Genomic DNA, 18699 nt, shown 5'->3' on the forward strand with positions numbered 1-18699 from the left:
TTTGATACTCCAAGTACCTTTTGCATTTTTACTTTCACTTGAGTACAATTGGACTTGAAATTGAGTATTTTACAATGTAGTATTACTACTTTTAATCAAGAAACTTTTTCCATCACATTTATAAATACCTATCTGCCTACTATTGTAATGACTTAACTAAGTAATAATACATCTTTAGGACAGCACTAAGCAAACTTGTCAAAAAACTACAGTACAACACAATATTTTACCTCCATGCCTAAAAATGAATATGCAGCCTGTGGTTTTCCTCCTGACCTGCTGGTGGCGGTAGAGCATAAAGCAGTTAAAGCAGCAGCCGGCGTTAGCGGCGCCAGACGTCTCTGTTTCCTGTTTTACATGAGCGGTGTGAGTGGTGAGGAGGTGAGTTTAATATTTAGAGTTTTGTTTTGTACTCACTTGTCTGTTGTTTATCCCAATCGATGGGACGGGTGATAGCTAGCTCTTCATTATGTTCCCGTTAGACAGCACCGTTTTTCATCATTTTGAAAACACAAGTAACAGTTAGCTACATTGCTAACTGCTGCTAGGCTAACGTTATGAATGAATGCAGCCAACGTTAAGCCAACGCATGTTTAAACTGCATGAAGCAGTGGTGGAAGAGGTATTCAGAACCTTTATTTTAGTGCTAATAACACACTTTGAGAAAACTCCACTACAAATAAAAGTCCTGCGTTGAAAACCTCACTTACGTGAGAAAACATGTAGTAGCAGCAAAAACTATGAATAGTAAAAGTGCAGTAAAATGCCCCCCCCCCGTATGTTCTAAAGAGCTTCTGTAACAGTACATTTCTCCATTGTGAGATTAATAAAGTCTTATCTAGCTATCTATGTTCCCTGTCAGTTTTTCGTTATAATAGCTGATGTTTGACGGTTAATATTACTGCTACATTAATGTGTATGTTGCATTTTACTGCTGTAGATGTTTAAGGTTGAGCTCATTTGAACTGCTTTATATACTGTTGTCTACTTTAATCTACGGCAAAGCATCATATTCTATAAGACCATCATATGTTTGTAACGGGGCTGTCCTGTGAGAACCACGTATCTCCAAAAAGTTTATTGAGCTCAGAAAAACAGCCTGTTTTCAGCTTTGTAGCAATGCATAGAGATACATGGTTTTTAGTGGACAGGAAAGGCATGATAAACTAATCTTAAAAGTAACTAGTAACTAAAGCAGTTACACTTAATACAATATGTGCCTCTGAGATGTAGTGGAGTAGAAGTGTAAATTTCCATGTAATGAAATTACGAAGTACCTGGAATTTGTACTGAAGTACAGTACTTAAGTCAATGTTCTTAGTTATATCGCACCACTGAACGTAACTTAAAACATTAAGAAACAGTTGGGATGTGAATGAATATTTTGTGCCAGAGCTTCACCTAACAGCTTCTCTGTGGTAACTGTGCAATAACAGGTTGAATCAGAATTCCTGGGCATGTCTCATATATCATTAGTATTTATCAGTGACGGATGGCTTCATTTGACACATGGATTTGAAGAAGTTGACTTGCTCTTTTGTTTCATCAGACTCCACCATGGATATCCGACCAAACCACACGATTTACATCAACAATATAAATGATAAAGTCAAGAAAGAAGGTAAGTGTACATTTAGTCAACCTGCGTGGTTTGTATCAATTTATAAAGCAGTAAACATTCATGATGCCAAGTTTTTTTTATCACACTTTGTCTTGAACAAATAGTGGTGTAGTAATCTAGCAATGATATTTGATATTTTTTTAATTTCCTGGAAATGACTTTATCATGCCTTTTTTTTTTTAAGCTAACTGTATTTTAGCTTGTATGGATCCCGCCTGTCTAATGTGAGGCTTTTCTGATCTTCTTAGTTTTAGTGATTGTAAATTAAATATCTTTGGGCTTGGACTGTTGGGCAGACAAAACAAGGAGACAAAGATGTCACCTTGGGCTCTAGGAATGTGAAATAGACATTTTTCATTATTTGTTGTAATTTTACTAGCCTAACATTTACCAAAAAGTAACTGACAGCCTTGCAGCCTTGTCATAGACAGAGAGGAGCATCCAACACAGTGTCTAAACCTCTTTCACATCACAGTTGTGACACTAGACACAAATGGATATACTGGACAAAACTACTGTGTCCAGTTTTGTGCAGCCCTCCAGTTTTGTGCAGAAGTGATAGTAATTGGATTGTTCCACGCCGAATCTCCAGCTTCTGTGATCTGTGTCGTACATTTACGGTCTCTTAACTTTACGGGATGGATGAACAAGATTCTTCCAAAAGATATTCCCTCATGTGGCATTTTTATGATGGTGGTGAAGAGTGCTGTCTATTCTCCCATAGGTGTTCACTTCGGTTCAGGTTCAAGTCTGGTGAATGTTTAGGTCAAAGCTTCTGATTGTCACCATTTTCATTCTCATCAAATCATTCAGTGAGCCCTGATGCTCTGCGCATGTTTAGATCCTTTACTCCTGCAGTCCTAATTTAAAATTGAGGTCAAACTGACAGTTTGTTAATTACTTCAAGGCTGCAACTTACGATCATTATTTCATTACTGATTAGGGTACTCTCCTTTTTTGTGTAAAAAAAAAAAAAAAAAATGTAATGAAGATGCTGTTTCTAAATCACCTCAAACACTTTTCTGCTAATTTCTGAGAGTTTGTGCTGATCTCGTCTTCTTGTCTTCCTCTTGCAGAGCTGAAGCGTTCGCTCTATGCACTCTTCTCTCAGTTCGGTCAGATAATTGAAATTGTGGCCATGAAGACCATGAAGATGAGGGGACAGGCCTTTGTTATCTTCAAAGAGCTCGCCGCCGCCACCAACGCACTGAGGCAACTCCAGGGTTTCCCTTTCTACAACAAGCCCATGGTAAGATGAGCAGAATGATTCTGTGTCTTCACACTGGTCTTCTTTCTTCTCTCTGAGAGGGCTTAAACTAACTTGTGTGCTGTTGTTTTCCAGAGGATACAGTATGCAAAGACTGACTCTGAGGTCATTGCCAAGATGAAAGGCACATACGGCGACAAGGAGAAAAAGAAGGAGAAGAAAAAGAAAGCTCAGGAGACGGCATCCAGCCTAACAAAGAAACCAGCAACGGTGAGTGACGCCTCTTTCAGTAACATCAAGTTCAGATTTCCAGAAGTCATTATCTGTCTCAGCAGCTCACATGTGGTCTTTTATGTTTCATTATAAGAACACGTCTGTTACATGATTACAATAGTAATTTTTTACATTTTCATTAATTTGTTACAAATCTCATATACAGAACACACTGTTGATCATTTTTCTATACAAGCTCTTTGAATCATTTACTACCTTCTAGAGAGCCATGAGTTTCCGTTCATTTCAGGACTTTATTAAATTTTTACAGTTTCATTACAGTCAAGCAGATTAAAAAGCTACATACAGATGACAGTTTTCTCTATGCAGACAGGCTGAGCAGTGATTGAGAGTCCAGTATTTTCTTGGAGTTCCTGTCCAGGTCTGGTCTAGTCTGGACTTTGATGGGAAAAACCCATTTCCAAAAAAGTTGAGATACTGTGTATAATGTAAATAGCAGCAGAATGTGCTGATTAGCAAAACACTGAACCCCCATATTTGATAGAAAATGGCCCAAAGAAAACATATCAAATGATGAAAATGATTTGGTAGAATTTGATTCCAGCAACACGTAACCAAGCTGGGACAGGGTCAAGTTTACCGCTCTGCTGCATCAGCTCTTCTTTTAACACTCTGTGAGCGTTTGGGAACTGAGGAGACGAACTGTTGTAATTTTAAAGTGGAATGTTTTCCCGTTCCTGCTTGATGGATGATTTCAGCTGCTCAACAGTTCAGGGTCTCTTTGTCTTATTTTACGTTTCATTATGTGCCAAACATTTTCATGGGTGACAAGTCAAAATGGAGCCTTCAGAAATGAGCAGATTACCCATGTGCACTAATGATACTTTCTATCTAAGTTTGAACTGCGTTGCCACATAATGATAATATGCGAGACAGAAAATGCCACAGTGATTTTTGGTGTACATGTTGTTCACTGTAATCATTTGTGTTTGCTGTTTACAGGGATCGGCAGCACCTGTGCACTCCCCTGCAGTACAGGTAAGACTGAGTACAAAGTGGTTTTATCAGACTTTGACAGTCAGGAAGAAATGTTAACACGGCGCCTGTCTTTAGTTGACCCTGCACATGCCACCATTTCCTCATGTGTTCAGGAGCTTGCACATTTGTGCTGGAAAGGCGAAAAACGAAGGGGAAAAAAAGCATCAGTTTTAGGTGTCCAGAGTGTTCTCACACCAGAAACTTTTTGCTCGACACTCAAGTGATGTCATCAATTGCAAATGTCAAATGTGTAGAAAGATTTAAGATTAGACTCTTTACATATCAAACACCATGATTTTATCTGCCGACTGTCGTCACCAGCTGACCCAAACTGGAACAGACCAGGTCCACTCAGGCCATCATGTCCATCGGCTCAGCGCTCGCACTGACTTTAACAAATGATTCATCAGCTTCTCTGTTGTCTTCTCAGGTGCCAGACAACCCACCAAACTACATCCTGTTCCTCAATAACCTGCCTGAAGAGACCAATGAGATGATGCTCTCCATGCTTTTCAACCAGTGAGTTCACCTTCCTGACTTTGTGTTGTTGTTTCAGACAACGAGTGTGTTGACAGTTTTTGTTTTCCCCCTGCAGGTTTCCTGGTTTCAAGGAAGTGCGGCTCGTCCCCGGGAAACACGACATCGCCTTTGTGGAGTTTGAAAGCGACACGCAGGCGGGAGTGGCTAAAGACGCACTGCAGGGCTTCAGGATCACAGCGACCTGCGCCATGAAGATCACATACGCCAAGAAGTAGAGCCCAAGTTTGATCACTGGACACAAAGAGACTCAGAGTAGGAGAGGGACGGTCCCTGGATTTCCGTTGTGTTCCCAGATCCTTTTGATTTTTGTAAATCCCACAGAGCTTTTTTTTTTAAATTCCTTTTGCTTGTTTGGTAAATTCTGTGCTGTCATTTATGAGGTCGAGCAAAAAAAATCTCTGGCCTACATCTTGTTTTGTAAAATAAAAGGCTTTTGCATAATTGTTGCCTTACATGTGAGTTTCCTCTTTGATCTTCAGAAACAAACAGGACTCTATTTACACAGACTGACTATTAAATCAAGTTTTGATATTAAAAGTATAAAATCATGCTTAAAGTGTTGTATGTAATCAGTGTCTTTTCGGGCTGGCAATATTCTCTATTACACATATTATTATCTCTCAATACACTCTGACTTCCTCTCTGTGGCTCAGCTCCAAGTCCATTGGTTCCTCACAAATTAATAAAAGCTTCAGTAATTTCCTCAAACAGCTGCTCACTGCAGTTACTAGAGGAAATAGTGAATCTGTTGGGGACTATTTTCAGTGGTGGATTAATCCACATTTGGTGCTCTAGTGAGTATTTGTGGCAGCAGGATGGTGTATGTGGGACTGAGTCAAAATAAACTACAACTTCACACGACTGTTCATGGTAATAAAGGAACAATATAGTGTGTGTAATATTACCAGATTTATAGTTTGAGGTTCAGGTTTTTTAGTGGATGTTGGTATGCTTGTTGACATTTGACGACCATCTATAAAACTTTTATTATCCTCTATGTCACACATCCAGATTTAATACTCCCATCATTTTGTCACTTCCTGTTGTATTCCAAAAGTAGAACTTATAACATCTTAAATACTAAAGCTCACAAGATTATCCAGACATACAGCTCTGTTTCTGCATTTGTGTGACACCTTAAATGACATCTAAAAGGACAGATTCTGCTCTTCCCCTTTCTTTGTGTGTGTTATGAGTTCGAAGGGAATGTGTTGGAATAATCTGCTGTTAAAAGCTGTACCACACGTAAACAGAACAAGACTTCAGATTGCGTTTTAGATCTGTTTCATTCATATTTCTTCCTCTAGCTGTCATTGATTTGTGTAATTTCAACAGCTGTTCATCATTTGTTATGTTGGTTATGAGAACCATATTTCACCTTGTTGACCGACAGCGACATCAGTGTCGGTTCCTGCTCGTTTATGTGTATGGCCAGAGGAGAGTTATTGATCAACAGGCAGCAGAACGAGCCCAGACGACAACACTTCATCTTTTTGTGGACTGTTAACGAGCTGGCAGACCATGACAGGGCTTTATGGGCCATGAGAGAAGAGGAGGTTGTTTATTGGTGGACATCCTCACATTAATGGGAGAAGTGGTTTAATTTAGCATGAAGTGAACGTATAGACTGGTGGTGATTGCTGAATGTTCTTATCAGACCATGGAGGATGTTCTTACTGGAGGATCAGATCAGCCTGTACTGTTGAGACCTACATATACAGGTTATCAGCTCTCACAGTGACTGACAACTGCAACAGATGCAGAGAGAAGCTGCTGACATGCATGAAGGGGGAGGGCCACTTGTCACTTGTACCCTTATTCTTACCGAAATGTTTTGTTCCTGTTGCTTCAAAGCCAAGAAATGCTGCATGCAAAGCAAAGTACAGCCAGCAGCTCAAAGACAGAAAGAGTCAATGGACAGCAGTCATTATCGCTGCACCTCTTCTTGTTATTAGCCTAACCACATCAGTGATGTCACATCGTACCGACACACACTGGAGTACGCCACTACATCACAGCAGCAAGGTGACAGGTTAAAGGTCAGCAAGCTTTTACACACATACCTGTTACTGCCTCAGCTGAACTCAGATCAGATTAAGATCAACATAAAAGTCAAAAGTGTTATGCTGCAAAACACAGAGTGATGTGGTAGATGACTGAGAGAGTTAAAGAAGATAAAACGAGGATAGATACCTGGTAAAAAATACTACTAATAGCAGCTAAGAAAGCTATCACGAAGAAATGGGGAAGGGAAGACACCCCTACACAAGAACAATGGACTCACCTGGTAGAGGAAATCTACACAATGGAGAAAATGACACACCGCTTAAGGCTAAAGGAAGCTCAGTTCAAAGAGAAATGGATGAAATGGACAATATTTATGACTAAACAACAACAAAACAAAAAACTTGATTGAGGAAAAGAAAATGGAATATGGACAGATTGCTTTGAAAGTGTCTCCCATGTGTTTTTCTACATGTTTTTTACTTGTTTTAGTATTATTTTGATCCACCTTAGTAAAGGAAAAATTCTCAATAAAAACCAAAGTGAAAAAAAAGAAGATATAACGAGCCTATTGAACCAATGAAGTAAGTCAGTGAAATCAGATCTGGCGTTTCCTCCGCATGACTGATCTTGAACTCTCTGCTGGTCACAGTGTTTGTTGAGCAGTTAGCACGTCCAGGTAATGATCTTTGTTGTGTGATCGAGGAAAGGTTTTATTCTGAGGTCGGTTATTCGGTCTCATCATGAAACATCATCATCCTGAGAGGTTCTTTTCAAAACTATCCATATAATTTTGACAAATCTTAACTCGAGCTATACCTGCTAGTTTTTAGTGATGCTAGTCGCACGGCTCACTGCTAATAAGCATGTTGGCATGCTAACACGCCAAACTAAGATGGTGACCATGATAAACACACCTGCTAAACATCACCATGTGTGCATTCACTGTGAGCATGTTAGCATGTTGATGTCGGTATTTAGCTCAATGTAGCACTGCGCTAAGTACAGCCACAAAACTGCTAATGTGGCTGCAGACTCTTAATTGTGTTTGAAGAATCGGGTGTGCAGAGCTGCGCTAAAAACACACAAATCACTAATTTAGCAGCAGAAGTCTCAGTCTCCAGGCACAGATAAAGTCGTTCTCCAGACCTCCGTCCTGTCTGATGTGGGTGTATGACAACAAACCAGCAGGACCTAAGCTCTGATCTGGAGTCAGTCTTGGTTGACTGAGCTGTACCACCATCGCACTGCTGAAAATGATTGTTGTGGTCAGGAGTAGTTTTGTTCAGATGAATCCATCACAGCAGAGACCCTGGGAACAAATGACTAATGTGTCCCCAGATGTCAACATCCTGTATCAGTGTGACTGAGTGTGAGCGTTCGTTACAGCCATGAAACCGAACAGCGGTGATTAAGGTGTTTTCAGAGCAGTAGTTCCAAACCTGTTTGGCTTGTGACGCTTTATAGTAAATCAGTGTTTACTCACACAGTGTGTGAGTGTCTACGTAAGCACAGGTTGTGTATGAGTTCAATCAAGGCAAGGATCGATGCTCCCTTCTCAGATTCTTCCATTTGAATTATTTCTAGTGTCTGAAGTGATAAAAGTATCCAGTCTTTCACAGTAAAAAGCAGCAGGTGAACTTTAAAATAAAGTTTTAAAGAAATAGTTTGGTAAGTAGACTTCTTGACCTTCCTGCAGAGAGCTAGATGAGAAGATTGATATCACTTGTGTCTGTGCATTAAGCATGGATCTGGAACTGGAAGGCTGCTAGCTTAGCATAAAGGCTGGAAGAATTGGAAGACAGCTCGTCCGGCTCTGTCCAAAGTTCAAACAGTCATCTAAAGATCTCTAATTAATCAAGTGTTTGCTTAATCCAAATAAAAACAAAAACTTTAAAATGTTTGGTTTTAGAGGGAAGTAACTTTTGCATTGTTGCTGGATTGTTCTTTTTTTTTTTTACTTTTGCCAGAGCAAGAATTGCTGTTACCTCCTTATCACCATTCATTATGCTAAGCTAGGCTAACCTTATGCTCACTCCAGCTCTATAGGCCTACTGAACGCACAGATATGACCATCTCATGTTACTCTCGCAGGAAGTTCCCAAAATGTGAAAATATTCCATTGAAGATGGACTTGAAACCAGCTAACTATGAGCATCACTGTTAAGAGACTTCACTGAAACACACAAATGTGACCCTCAGGGCGGTGCGAGAGGAAAAGTCAAGGGATCAACAAAATCATTGAGTGTGTGTGTGTGTGTGTGTGTGTGTGTGTGTGTGTGTGTGTGTGTGTGTGTGTGTGTGTGTGTGTGTGTTGGGACATAAATCTTTTTACTCAGCCACATTGTGTGGACTCACATTCCTCATGTGGACAAAATGCAAGTATAGTGGTGTATATATATATGTGTGTGTGTGTGTGTATATATATATACACACACACACACACACACACACATATATACATATATATGTCCATACATTAAAGGTTAAGGGTTAGGGTTAGGCATGTACTGGTTATGGTTATGGTTAGGGTAAGTCTCCAGGTGATGAATGTCTATGTCTATGTAATGTCCCCAAAAATGATGGAAACACTACTGTGTGTGTTTGAGTGTGTGTGTGTGTGTGTGTGTGTGTGTGTGTGTGTGTGTGTGTGTGTGTGTTTGTCTCTCTCTCTCTCTCTCTGTGTCTGTGTGTGTCTGTGTGTGTGTGTGTGTTGGGTCGCTGTATGCTGTGAAAGCGCCTCGCGCTCTGTGGATCAGTCAGTGGATCAGAGCGCGCGGTGAAGCAGCTTCAGGTCTGTATCATAACTGATCATTTCTCTGTTCTGGTCTGAGCGTCGCCTCAGTGTCTCTATTGTTTAAACTAAATGTAATTTTAACTCTCTCGCGCAGGTGTTTCATTGTTAAATGTAGAGAATCATTAACGGACTGAAACATGAACGTCGGGTGTGTGATTTCACGCATATTAAGTAGATTTTCGCCCGAAAACTTTAACGTTGCTTGTTGTTGGAGTCGATGACACGTCTATAAAAACTGTGTGAAAATATGTTTTATTCTGCCTGATTCAGCACGTGCGTCCTGCAGAAATCCATTTTCTCATATTTTCAGCTGTTGCAGGTTTCTTCACTGCTCTCATTGTTTCTTTATGCGCCTGTCTCTTTAGTAGCCTGTCTCCTTCTCTGCCTTCTATCATTTGTAACCCAGAGGTAGATCCCAAAGTGTGGTCTGGGCATCCCAACCAGAGGGAACTCCAGGTGTTAAAAGTAAACAAACAAAACAAACAAACAAAAAAAATGGCTCAGATTTCAGTATTATTTAGTCTGAAGTGTGAAAAACTGAGGTCTCACTTACACAGCTGGATACTGTGTTGTGCTTCAAATCTAACAACTGCTGGACAAAATGTTCATAAATTTATCGAAACCACATAAATCTATATTTAAAAATGACATAAACTAGATTTAGAGTCGTTATATTTGGTGTTTTTGCTTTTAAAATGACTGAAATTATTAAAAACAAAACAGCTGCAAATAAATTAATCGACTAATCCGTCATTGCAGCTTTGAACTTTATATATATATAAAATAACTACAAAGACAACAACATACAAGATCTATACACAAGCTTAACTGTTCATGTAAACTGGAAACCAGGACATATGGAAGTTGGAGAGGAGTGTAAGAGTGCAAAGGAGCAGGTAATGCGATACCTGTTAAGGCCCGGATGCTAAGCTGGACCCAAAAAGGCAGGAGACGTTAAGGCAGTTAGTCAATGTCTTTATTGTCTCACCAGAGACACAGAAAAAGGGTGCACCAAATTCAAACAACAAAGGAAAAACTTTGCAGGCTGCCGCTGCTGGAGGCTGGCTGAAGATCTTAGAAGGGGTGCGTCGGCATGGCACCTATCGAAGAAACACACAGGCAAAATGATCAGAACAGGAAGAATTTTCAGAGGATTCTGACAAAGCCACCTGAACCTGGCACTACCGAATGAGACGGAATTATCTGGCAGAGTGGTGGAGGAAGAGCCGGTCTTTATGGAGAGGTGAATTGGCTACAGAGTGCCATCAGGTGTGCCCAGCTGCACACAGCCAGAAAGTAGGTCAGCCACGCCCCCCAGTCATAGCCTGCAGTGCTGTAGAAAGAAACAGAGGCCTAGGGTGCAGACACCCTCCAAACACACAGAAGCAAAACAAAACTTAGACCATAACAATACCTACAGAACCATCATGCATATACATATACTGTATATATACCCAAACACACACAAACACACACACACACACATATATATAGAGAGAACATAAATGCATGTACACATTGCAATATGTACACTTGCAGCATCATAGTGAATCATAATTGATCTTATTTCTGATGATCAGATATGAGTCAGGATTCTAACAGGATCTGCAAAGTGTCGGTTTTTGAGATGCTACTCTTATAATTTCAGGTAAAGTAAAAGATCTCCATTTCCTTCTCTGTGGCAGCAGTTGTGGTGATAAACAGTAACTGCAGGTGTGTGTTTGGACTTCACCTCCCACAGATCCAAACAGTGCTGCCTGCGTGATCTGAAGTTTCATGGTCAGGAGTCATCGATCTTTCCTTTGATGGTTCAGCCATAATGACTATTTATCCACAACTCAGACCAGAAACAACAGAAGGCAGCTTCACACACAAATGAGTGGGCTTTATCAACACTGTTTTACCTCATTCAGCGTCAGATAATGATTTAACAGACATTTATTTCTACGAAAAGCTTCTAAATTATGACTTTACAGCATCTCATGATCAATAAAAACTAATCATCCCTAAATGTCCCCCATGTATTGATTTTCCTTGCGTGAAAATGCTTCCACACAGGTCAATTTGGGGAACCCCTGTTTTAATTTGATATAATCAATATAACCCACAGCAGCTATGAATCTGTGAAGAACAACTCAATGAGCGTATCCGCCGGCTGATGGGTGACGATTTGCCTGATCTGCCGTGATAAAAGGTGAATTTATTTTAAACCTGTACAGTGTCATCCACTGACTCCTGCTGCCTACTAATTTAAAAATACTGATCACTTAGAAAAACGGACTGATGCAGCTGACGTGATAAAAACCTCTGCCGGAGCTGTAAAAGAGGTTTTCAGACGTCAGAGCTGAGATGCAACATTCCCCAACCGGAGCACGAATCTAACAAGTGGACTACATTAACACCGTATCTAGGCAACAATGTCAGCAAAACTATGAAAATGATGCGTCTAAAAACTCAGACCCAAGATTTGTGGAGTTACACGGGGCAGCCAAAGAGCTGTCTGTTTGTCCAACACTAAATCTAGAGTCTATGTGTGTGTGTGAGAGGGCCTGAGATACAGGTGTGACCTGTTCAGGCTGTTAGTGTCCAGCCACCCTCAGCGGGGTGTTAAAGCATAAGATGTGGTGTGTATTATTCTTATTGTGAACAAGTCAAACCAGCAGTAAATGTATCTTCTAACAGGTACTGTGTGTGTGGGTGTGTGTGTGTGTGTGTGTGTGTGTGTGTGTGTATCACGGCCTGATAGATCTTCTTCCTCTGAGCCATAGAGCTCCATTAAAAACACATCAGTGAGCCACACTGTTGCACTGGCTGACATCTTCCTTCATTACCATGAACACACACACACACACACACTAATCAATCCAGTTTAAAGGGCGAAATCATCAAAGTGCACATAAAAAAGGAACTTTGGGCAAACTCCATCTTGCGGATCATGTGATTCGATCCAAAGCTCCAGAACAGCTGATAAATGGATCTTGTGATCAGAATGTTATTTATTTTATCACCCCTGCAGACGCTCATATCCGAGCATGTTGACCTGATCCAAAATGGCCGACCAGACCAACGGCAGCTTGACCCTGACGGACTACTTCCTGGCCGGTGACGGTGTGGACTATGAGATCCCTCTGGACGAGATCCCGGACACCACGCAGGGCCGGGCCTTCTTCGTGGCCACCATCGTCATCGCGGTGGTCCTGGTGGGCATCATGTTGGTCTGTGGAGTGGGAAACTGTCTGTTCATTGCCAGCCTCGCCCGCTACAAGCAGCTGCGCAACCTGACCAACCTGCTGATCGCCAACCTGGCCGTGTCAGACGTGCTGGTGGCGGCGGTGTGCTGTCCCTTCCTGCTGGACTACTACGTGGTGAAGCAGCTGTCGTGGGATCACGGCCTGCTGCTCTGCGCCTCCACCAACTACCTCCGCACCGTCTCTCTCTACGTGTCCACCAACGCACTGCTGGCCATCGCCGTGGACAGGTGGGTCCACCTGCACATCCCTCAGACACAGAGCCGTCCAGGCTTGGCCCTCTGGGTTCCTGATGCTTCCATGAAGTTTTTAGTTAATTTTCAAGATATCTTTAGTATCACTTTAAAGACTTAAATGTGTTCTGGTGGAGAATTCAGGTCATGGGTCAAAGAACAAATTATGAGAGTTTGGTGCAGATAGCGCCACCATCTGGCATATCAAAAAGCACTATGATTTCACTCCTGAATGGTGAGTTGTAAAGGTAATATTCTTTTCACCATTAAATTGTTCTACAGCAGTTTATTCAAATCTGACACTTATTTGTAGGAGCCATTTTATAATTGGTTGCAAAATTCTTGCAGGCTTTTAGGCTTATGTTGTATGAACTGCCAGAACTCTTAAACACATCGTACAGCTGCCAATACATTCAGAGCACAGATGCACATTTCACCTTGTGGTTGATCATGGTCAGTGTTAAGGCTTTCGGCACAGCAGCGACATGATGAATTTAAATACAAAATTAAAAACACTCATCGGTATAATTTCTGCAATGTTGCATGTTTTTAAAAGAGCTTTTTGCAGCACTTTCAGGTTCAAGTTACAACACAGGCAGACAAAAAAATTCAATTCTCTCCCCCTTAATTAAAGTATACCTCTACGTGAGGCAATTATGCACTTAACAGTGACCACAAATGTTTTTTTTTAAACAAAGGTCGTTGATTTTGGACAGATGGAGGCAAAAGCAGCGTCTCATGTCCAACCAGCGACCATTGATTCTGTCTGCTGACCTGAAGGCTGCAGAGTACGGATGGTGGTGCTGGCGGAAAAGTCACAGGTTCATTAAAATCAAAAGGGATCAATCAAGAATGTGTTTATTGAATCTCACTCAAATCTGTGCATTAGATTGAGAGTTTTGTTGTGTAGAAGTTGAAATTTTGGCTGTAAGTGAAACATGGTATCTGTCCTGTGGAGATTCTGTACATTGTCAAGTGATTCTTACACCCAATTTCATCCTTGTTTTTCTTCATTTCTCTTCCTTTCCTTTATTGTGTTCCTCCATCTGTCTTCATTCCTTTTATTTTTCTCTCTCCATCCTCTTTCATGACCACATCCCCAATTAGCAGCAGTCTTCCCTCCCCGCTTCTGTTCCTCTAACCACCTTCATGCTGAATCCTCCTGCATGCACATGACATGTCAGCTGTACCGGCTTCACCAATGTGTCGCTGTGACCACATCAAATTGGCAAAAAGTATGTGTGCAGGAACGGCAGAGGGTCTTATTCTTGTTTTTTTTGTGATAATCACAAACGGCAAGACAGAAAACACTTCTACATCTGCTGCAGTGCAGCAAACTGTGCACAAAACCATGAGCAGTTCCAGCTCCAGCTTCTCAAAGGCGAAGATTTGCTGCTTTTCCTTTTAATGTTTTAATGTATTTGTAATAATGTTCAGGTTTGGACTGTTGGTTGGACTAAACAAACATTTTGAAGGCGTCACTTTAGGTTCTGGGTCATTGCGACCACATTTATAACTATTTTCAGAATCTTTACAAACTAAACAATCAATCGATTCATGGAGAAAATAATCAGCAGATTTATCAACAATGGAAAGAATCAGTGTCACCGTCAGTGTCAGTCATATAGAAAATAGTTCAAATGAGCTCCATCTCAATCAACTCTGCTTTTACATGAGTGCATGAGTCACAATAATCTAATGATATCATATACAATAGCAGAACAGTAGAAGAGTCAGAGGAGACAGTGATTATACTAACATACTTTTACATAAGTGACATTTTCGATACAGGATTTACTTGTAAAGTAAAAGATCTGAATACTTCCTCCACCTCATCAGGTTCAGATTTAGTTAACTTGCCACATGATCATATCATCTGATCTATCAAAGACAAGGGATCTGCACCACAAAAACATATTTATGAGGCAGGAGATAATGGTAGAAATACGATTATTAAATAAAAACTGGTTAGCAACCAAGCTATAGCTTGCTAATTGATCATTAGGGAATCAGCTAGCTTTGAGGGCTACCGTGACTGACTAGTGCTAACGTGTTCCAGACTGACTGGCGTGTTAGCTGTTAGCTCACTGCTTCTACTGTCTATTGCTCGAGGATGTGCAGACTACCCTGGGTGTGCCAGTTTTCAAAAGCTAAAAAAGGATTGCTATTTTAGGCTATTTATGTGACTACAAGGCAAAGCATGAGTTCTGTCTTTGTGGAATAATAGATCAAAATTCCAGAGTCAGTATGCCAACATACCAACTACTGCACAAGCTTGCTAACTTGCTAACCTTAACATGCAGCAGGCAAACTTATGTTTGGCTGAACTGCAACGGTTTGTGAGTCAGGTCTGTTGGCAGAGAGAGAGTAAACAGGTAGGTGTACAGGCAATACTGTGCAGGAACCTGATGGCTGTTCCACATCCAACAGATCTCAGAACAGATCTCAGGACGCTGAGGACAATCTGACCTGAGACAATTTATATATCGATTATATCGGAGACAATTTACATTATGCTTGCATAAAAGCTGCTTCTGGTCTTCCCCTCAGCTTCAAACTCAGAGTCAAATTCATCATCAGCTGTAGTTCCACTCTGGGACCAGCAGGCCGTTCCATTTATCTCGGCTGACACCGCCTACCATGTAGCATCTGCAGAGAGGAAAGATGGATGGTCGCTGTACATCAGGGAATGTTTAAGTGGCTCCTGTTTGGTTGTGTTTCTCTCAGCTCTGGATCGAGGATACAGCAGTCCTGCAGCTAATTAACAATAAATCGAACAAAAACCAGCCGTTGTAAACAGCCCTAAATCATCTCAAGCAGCAGAATCATTATCATCCCCTCCACAGATATAAACTATACAGTCAGCTTCAAACAAGACGTGCTTCGTGTGAAACAAGGCAGCGTCTTCTGATGTCAGATTCACCTGTGTTAACAGGTGACGGTCAGCTTGGTTTATGTTTTTCTGTTTTTTCAAACCACTCCTGCTTTCCACTCTCCATCATTATGACAACTGTTGCAAACAGGCATCATTTATAGTATAGTTGAATATATATTCATGTTAATATTGCTTCATTGTCACGAAATGGCTCTGCTTGAGTATCTGAAAATCTTCCAATGTGTCATTAGCCGCATTTTGGCTACTTCCTGTATGGAGCAGACTGATGTGATGCACATCTGGACATAGATTATTCCACAGAAGTAGTCTGAAGTAGTCAGACTGCCCACTTGAAAGCCTACAGAAGCAGTTTCATCCTTCCAAGTGTTAGATAATCAAAAGATGCGGCCTCCATTCAAGGCGATGCTCTCTTTCTGTCTGCAGGTACATGGCTATCCTCTACCCTCTGCGGCCTCGTATGAAGCACCAGACGGCGTACTGTGTCATCCTGACAGTTTGGATTGTCCCCATCTTCATCTCCATCCCCTCTGCCTACATGGCCTCTGAGACAACATACCCACATGTGGAAGGTCGCACCTACAAGACTTTCTGTGCTCAGATCTGGCCTGTGGACCAGCAGGTTTACTACCGCTCCTACTTCCTTCTCGTCTTCGCTCTGGAGTTCATTGGCCCGGTGACCGTCATGGCTGTCTGCTACATCCAGATCTCCAGGGAGCTGTGGTTTAAGGATGTTCCAGGCTTCCAGACGGAGCAGATCCGGAAGAGGCTCCAGAGGCGTCGGAGGACGGTAGTGGTGCTGATTCTGGTACTGGTCGCCTACGTCCTGTGCTGGGCGCCATACTACGGCTATGCCCTGCTGCGGGACTTTTACCCCACCCTCATATCTAGGGACAGGAACTCCCTGGTGGCCTTCTACATCATCGAGTGCATTGCCATGAGCAACGGGGTCATCAACACCCTCTGCTTTATGAGTGTCCGAAACAACAACAAGCACCTGAAGAAGACCGTCAAGTTCCCACTGAGGCTGGTGGCTTTGGTGGCCGGCAAGTCAATGGATGAAGGGGAGGCACGGACCTCCTCCCTCCGAGTGACGGAGGATGCGGAAGGAGCTCGGAGGCCAAACATCTGACAGGTCAAACAGCACACTTGATCTGCTGCAGCTTCAACGGAATCGCCACATCAGTGAGGAGCACAAAGTGGGATTTTCAACACATATTTGGAGTTGAAAAGAGATGGCGGCGCTTCCAACAGGCTTGGACGGTGGACAAAGCGTGTGGCTACAGCAAAGGAGAAAACAGTGGGGCCATGTTTGTAGTTCTGTTTCTGAAAAGCCGGGCACAGGTTTTGGAAATACCTGTACTGTAATGTTGGTTTCATTCTCATCCCAGGCAGACAGTAAACACCTGTGTGAGCATGAAAATACCTGGAGGTGCAAACAGCTGCTGGATAACAGGTAAAAAAAAATAATGGCCGTAGTTCCACAATAAGGTGTGAAATGAGAAGCCACATGTGGGGCTGCAAGCACCTACTACTTTTCTTCATGTATATGCAGCAGTGCAAACCACCTGAAGTGGTGGTTAATAAATACACTCTCAACCAATCACATCACTGCCCTCATTGGTCTGAAACAGCTGAGCCAATCACAGGGAAGCATGAGGACAATAGCTCAACAATTAGAGAATATGGCACCGTTATTTATTTGAAGAATGAAAACAATCAGACAGGTTAAAAAGAAAGTTAAAAAGGAAACAGTCCGATGTGTGGTTCTTTATCAACATTGTTTCCTGCTGCCTTCAGGTGTCTGCAGGGATTTAATGAACAGTAGGTGACATTTCATATAATGTGAAGCAGCAACAGGTACTGGAGGACTCACTCAGACTCATGTAGAGACAGACTTTACAGACATTCCTGCACACCAAATGTGCATTTTTGATGCAGATTCAAACACATCTGTTGGTTTGAGAGTGTTTAATTCTAATGGTTTTGTTACATTTTAATTATTCCTACATTGATGCATATTTGCTTAAATTATTTAGTTTGCTGTTGTTGAGATACGTGGCATCAGATTAACACGTTTCTCAGCACAAAGACATGTTTCCCACCAACATGAAAACAACTCGTGCCTTCTGCTCTGATTGAATTGTTCAGTACAGAAGCACAAAGTCTTGCTGTGTTTCCACTGATCGACAGACGTCCAGCTGGTTCTTCAGAATGTGGCTGAAGGTTTGTTGTGGTGTTTTTCTGCATGTCAGACCCGTTCAAGTCACTGACTGTGGCATGTCAACAGGACACATTTTAATAGTTAATTAGTTGTTTCTGTGTTTTAGTTACCGAGAGCTTTGAATCAGACTGATACCATTCAGAAAGAAAGAAAAGTGAACAGGAAGTGGAATAAACCCAACTGTTTTAATTAAACCCTGTTCAGACTGGATTTATTCCTCCTGGAGAGGTTGAGTCAGTTTAATAATGAGTATGTTAATCATAATAAACACTCAGTGATGTACTCCTTTCTATCCTTCTGGTCTTTTTTCCTTTAAAAAAATCTTTCTATGTGATGTGATTATTTCAACTTGTTTCATGTTTCATGACCTGTTTTCATCTTTCTTAGTCTAAGATATTTATATTATTGTCTAGAAATGAATATTCAGGTGCTCAAATGAAACGCTGGAACCTGTAGTGCACAATGGAGCCAATAGAAAGCAATTTTGGATGCAGATATTCTCGACTATTAACCACCACTGATGGAAAGTAAGTGAGTACATTTACTTAAGTACTGAACTCAAGTACAATTTGATATACTTTACTTGAGTGTTTCCATTTTAACTCCACTGTTTCACAGGGAAATATTGTACTTTTACTTTATCTGACAGCTGTAGTTACT

General features: G+C 41.4%; 2 protein-coding genes across 2 annotated transcripts; both read left to right on the forward strand.

Annotated features, from left to right (window-relative positions):
• Positions 1-332: 332 nt before the first annotated feature.
• Positions 333-5098, forward strand: snrpb2 (small nuclear ribonucleoprotein polypeptide B2). The gene is made up of 7 exons (XM_041933754.1): positions 333-381; positions 1550-1621; positions 2698-2870; positions 2964-3098; positions 4065-4100; positions 4531-4619; positions 4696-5098. Exons 2-7 carry the CDS (start codon positions 1558-1560, stop codon positions 4853-4855), a joined length of 657 nt encoding a protein of 218 aa, XP_041789688.1. The 5' UTR covers positions 333-381; positions 1550-1557; the 3' UTR covers positions 4856-5098.
• Positions 5099-12491: 7393 nt separating this feature from the next.
• Positions 12492-16947, forward strand: prokr1a (prokineticin receptor 1a). The gene is made up of 2 exons (XM_041933800.1): positions 12492-12919; positions 16242-16947. Exons 1-2 carry the CDS (start codon positions 12492-12494, stop codon positions 16945-16947), a joined length of 1134 nt encoding a protein of 377 aa, XP_041789734.1.
• Positions 16948-18699: the final 1752 nt, after the last annotated feature.

The sequence above is a fragment of the Chelmon rostratus genome, chromosome 3 (assembly GCF_017976325.1).
Source record: "Chelmon rostratus isolate fCheRos1 chromosome 3, fCheRos1.pri, whole genome shotgun sequence".
Lineage (NCBI taxonomy): Eukaryota > Metazoa > Chordata > Actinopteri > Chaetodontiformes > Chaetodontidae > Chelmon > Chelmon rostratus.

Coding starts and splice junctions, on each gene's coding strand:
- snrpb2 (XM_041933754.1), top strand. CDS start 1,558: ATGGATATCCGACCAAACCACACGATTTACATCAACAATATAAATGAT. Junction 3,099..4,064: donor TAACAAAGAAACCAGCAACG/GTGAGTGACGCC, acceptor TGCTGTTTACAG/GGATCGGCAGCACCTGTGCA. Junction 4,620..4,695: donor CTCTCCATGCTTTTCAACCA/GTGAGTTCACCT, acceptor TTCCCCCTGCAG/GTTTCCTGGTTTCAAGGAAG.
- prokr1a (XM_041933800.1), top strand. CDS start 12,492: ATGGCCGACCAGACCAACGGCAGCTTGACCCTGACGGACTACTTCCTG. Junction 12,920..16,241: donor CTGGCCATCGCCGTGGACAG/GTGGGTCCACCT, acceptor TTCTGTCTGCAG/GTACATGGCTATCCTCTACC.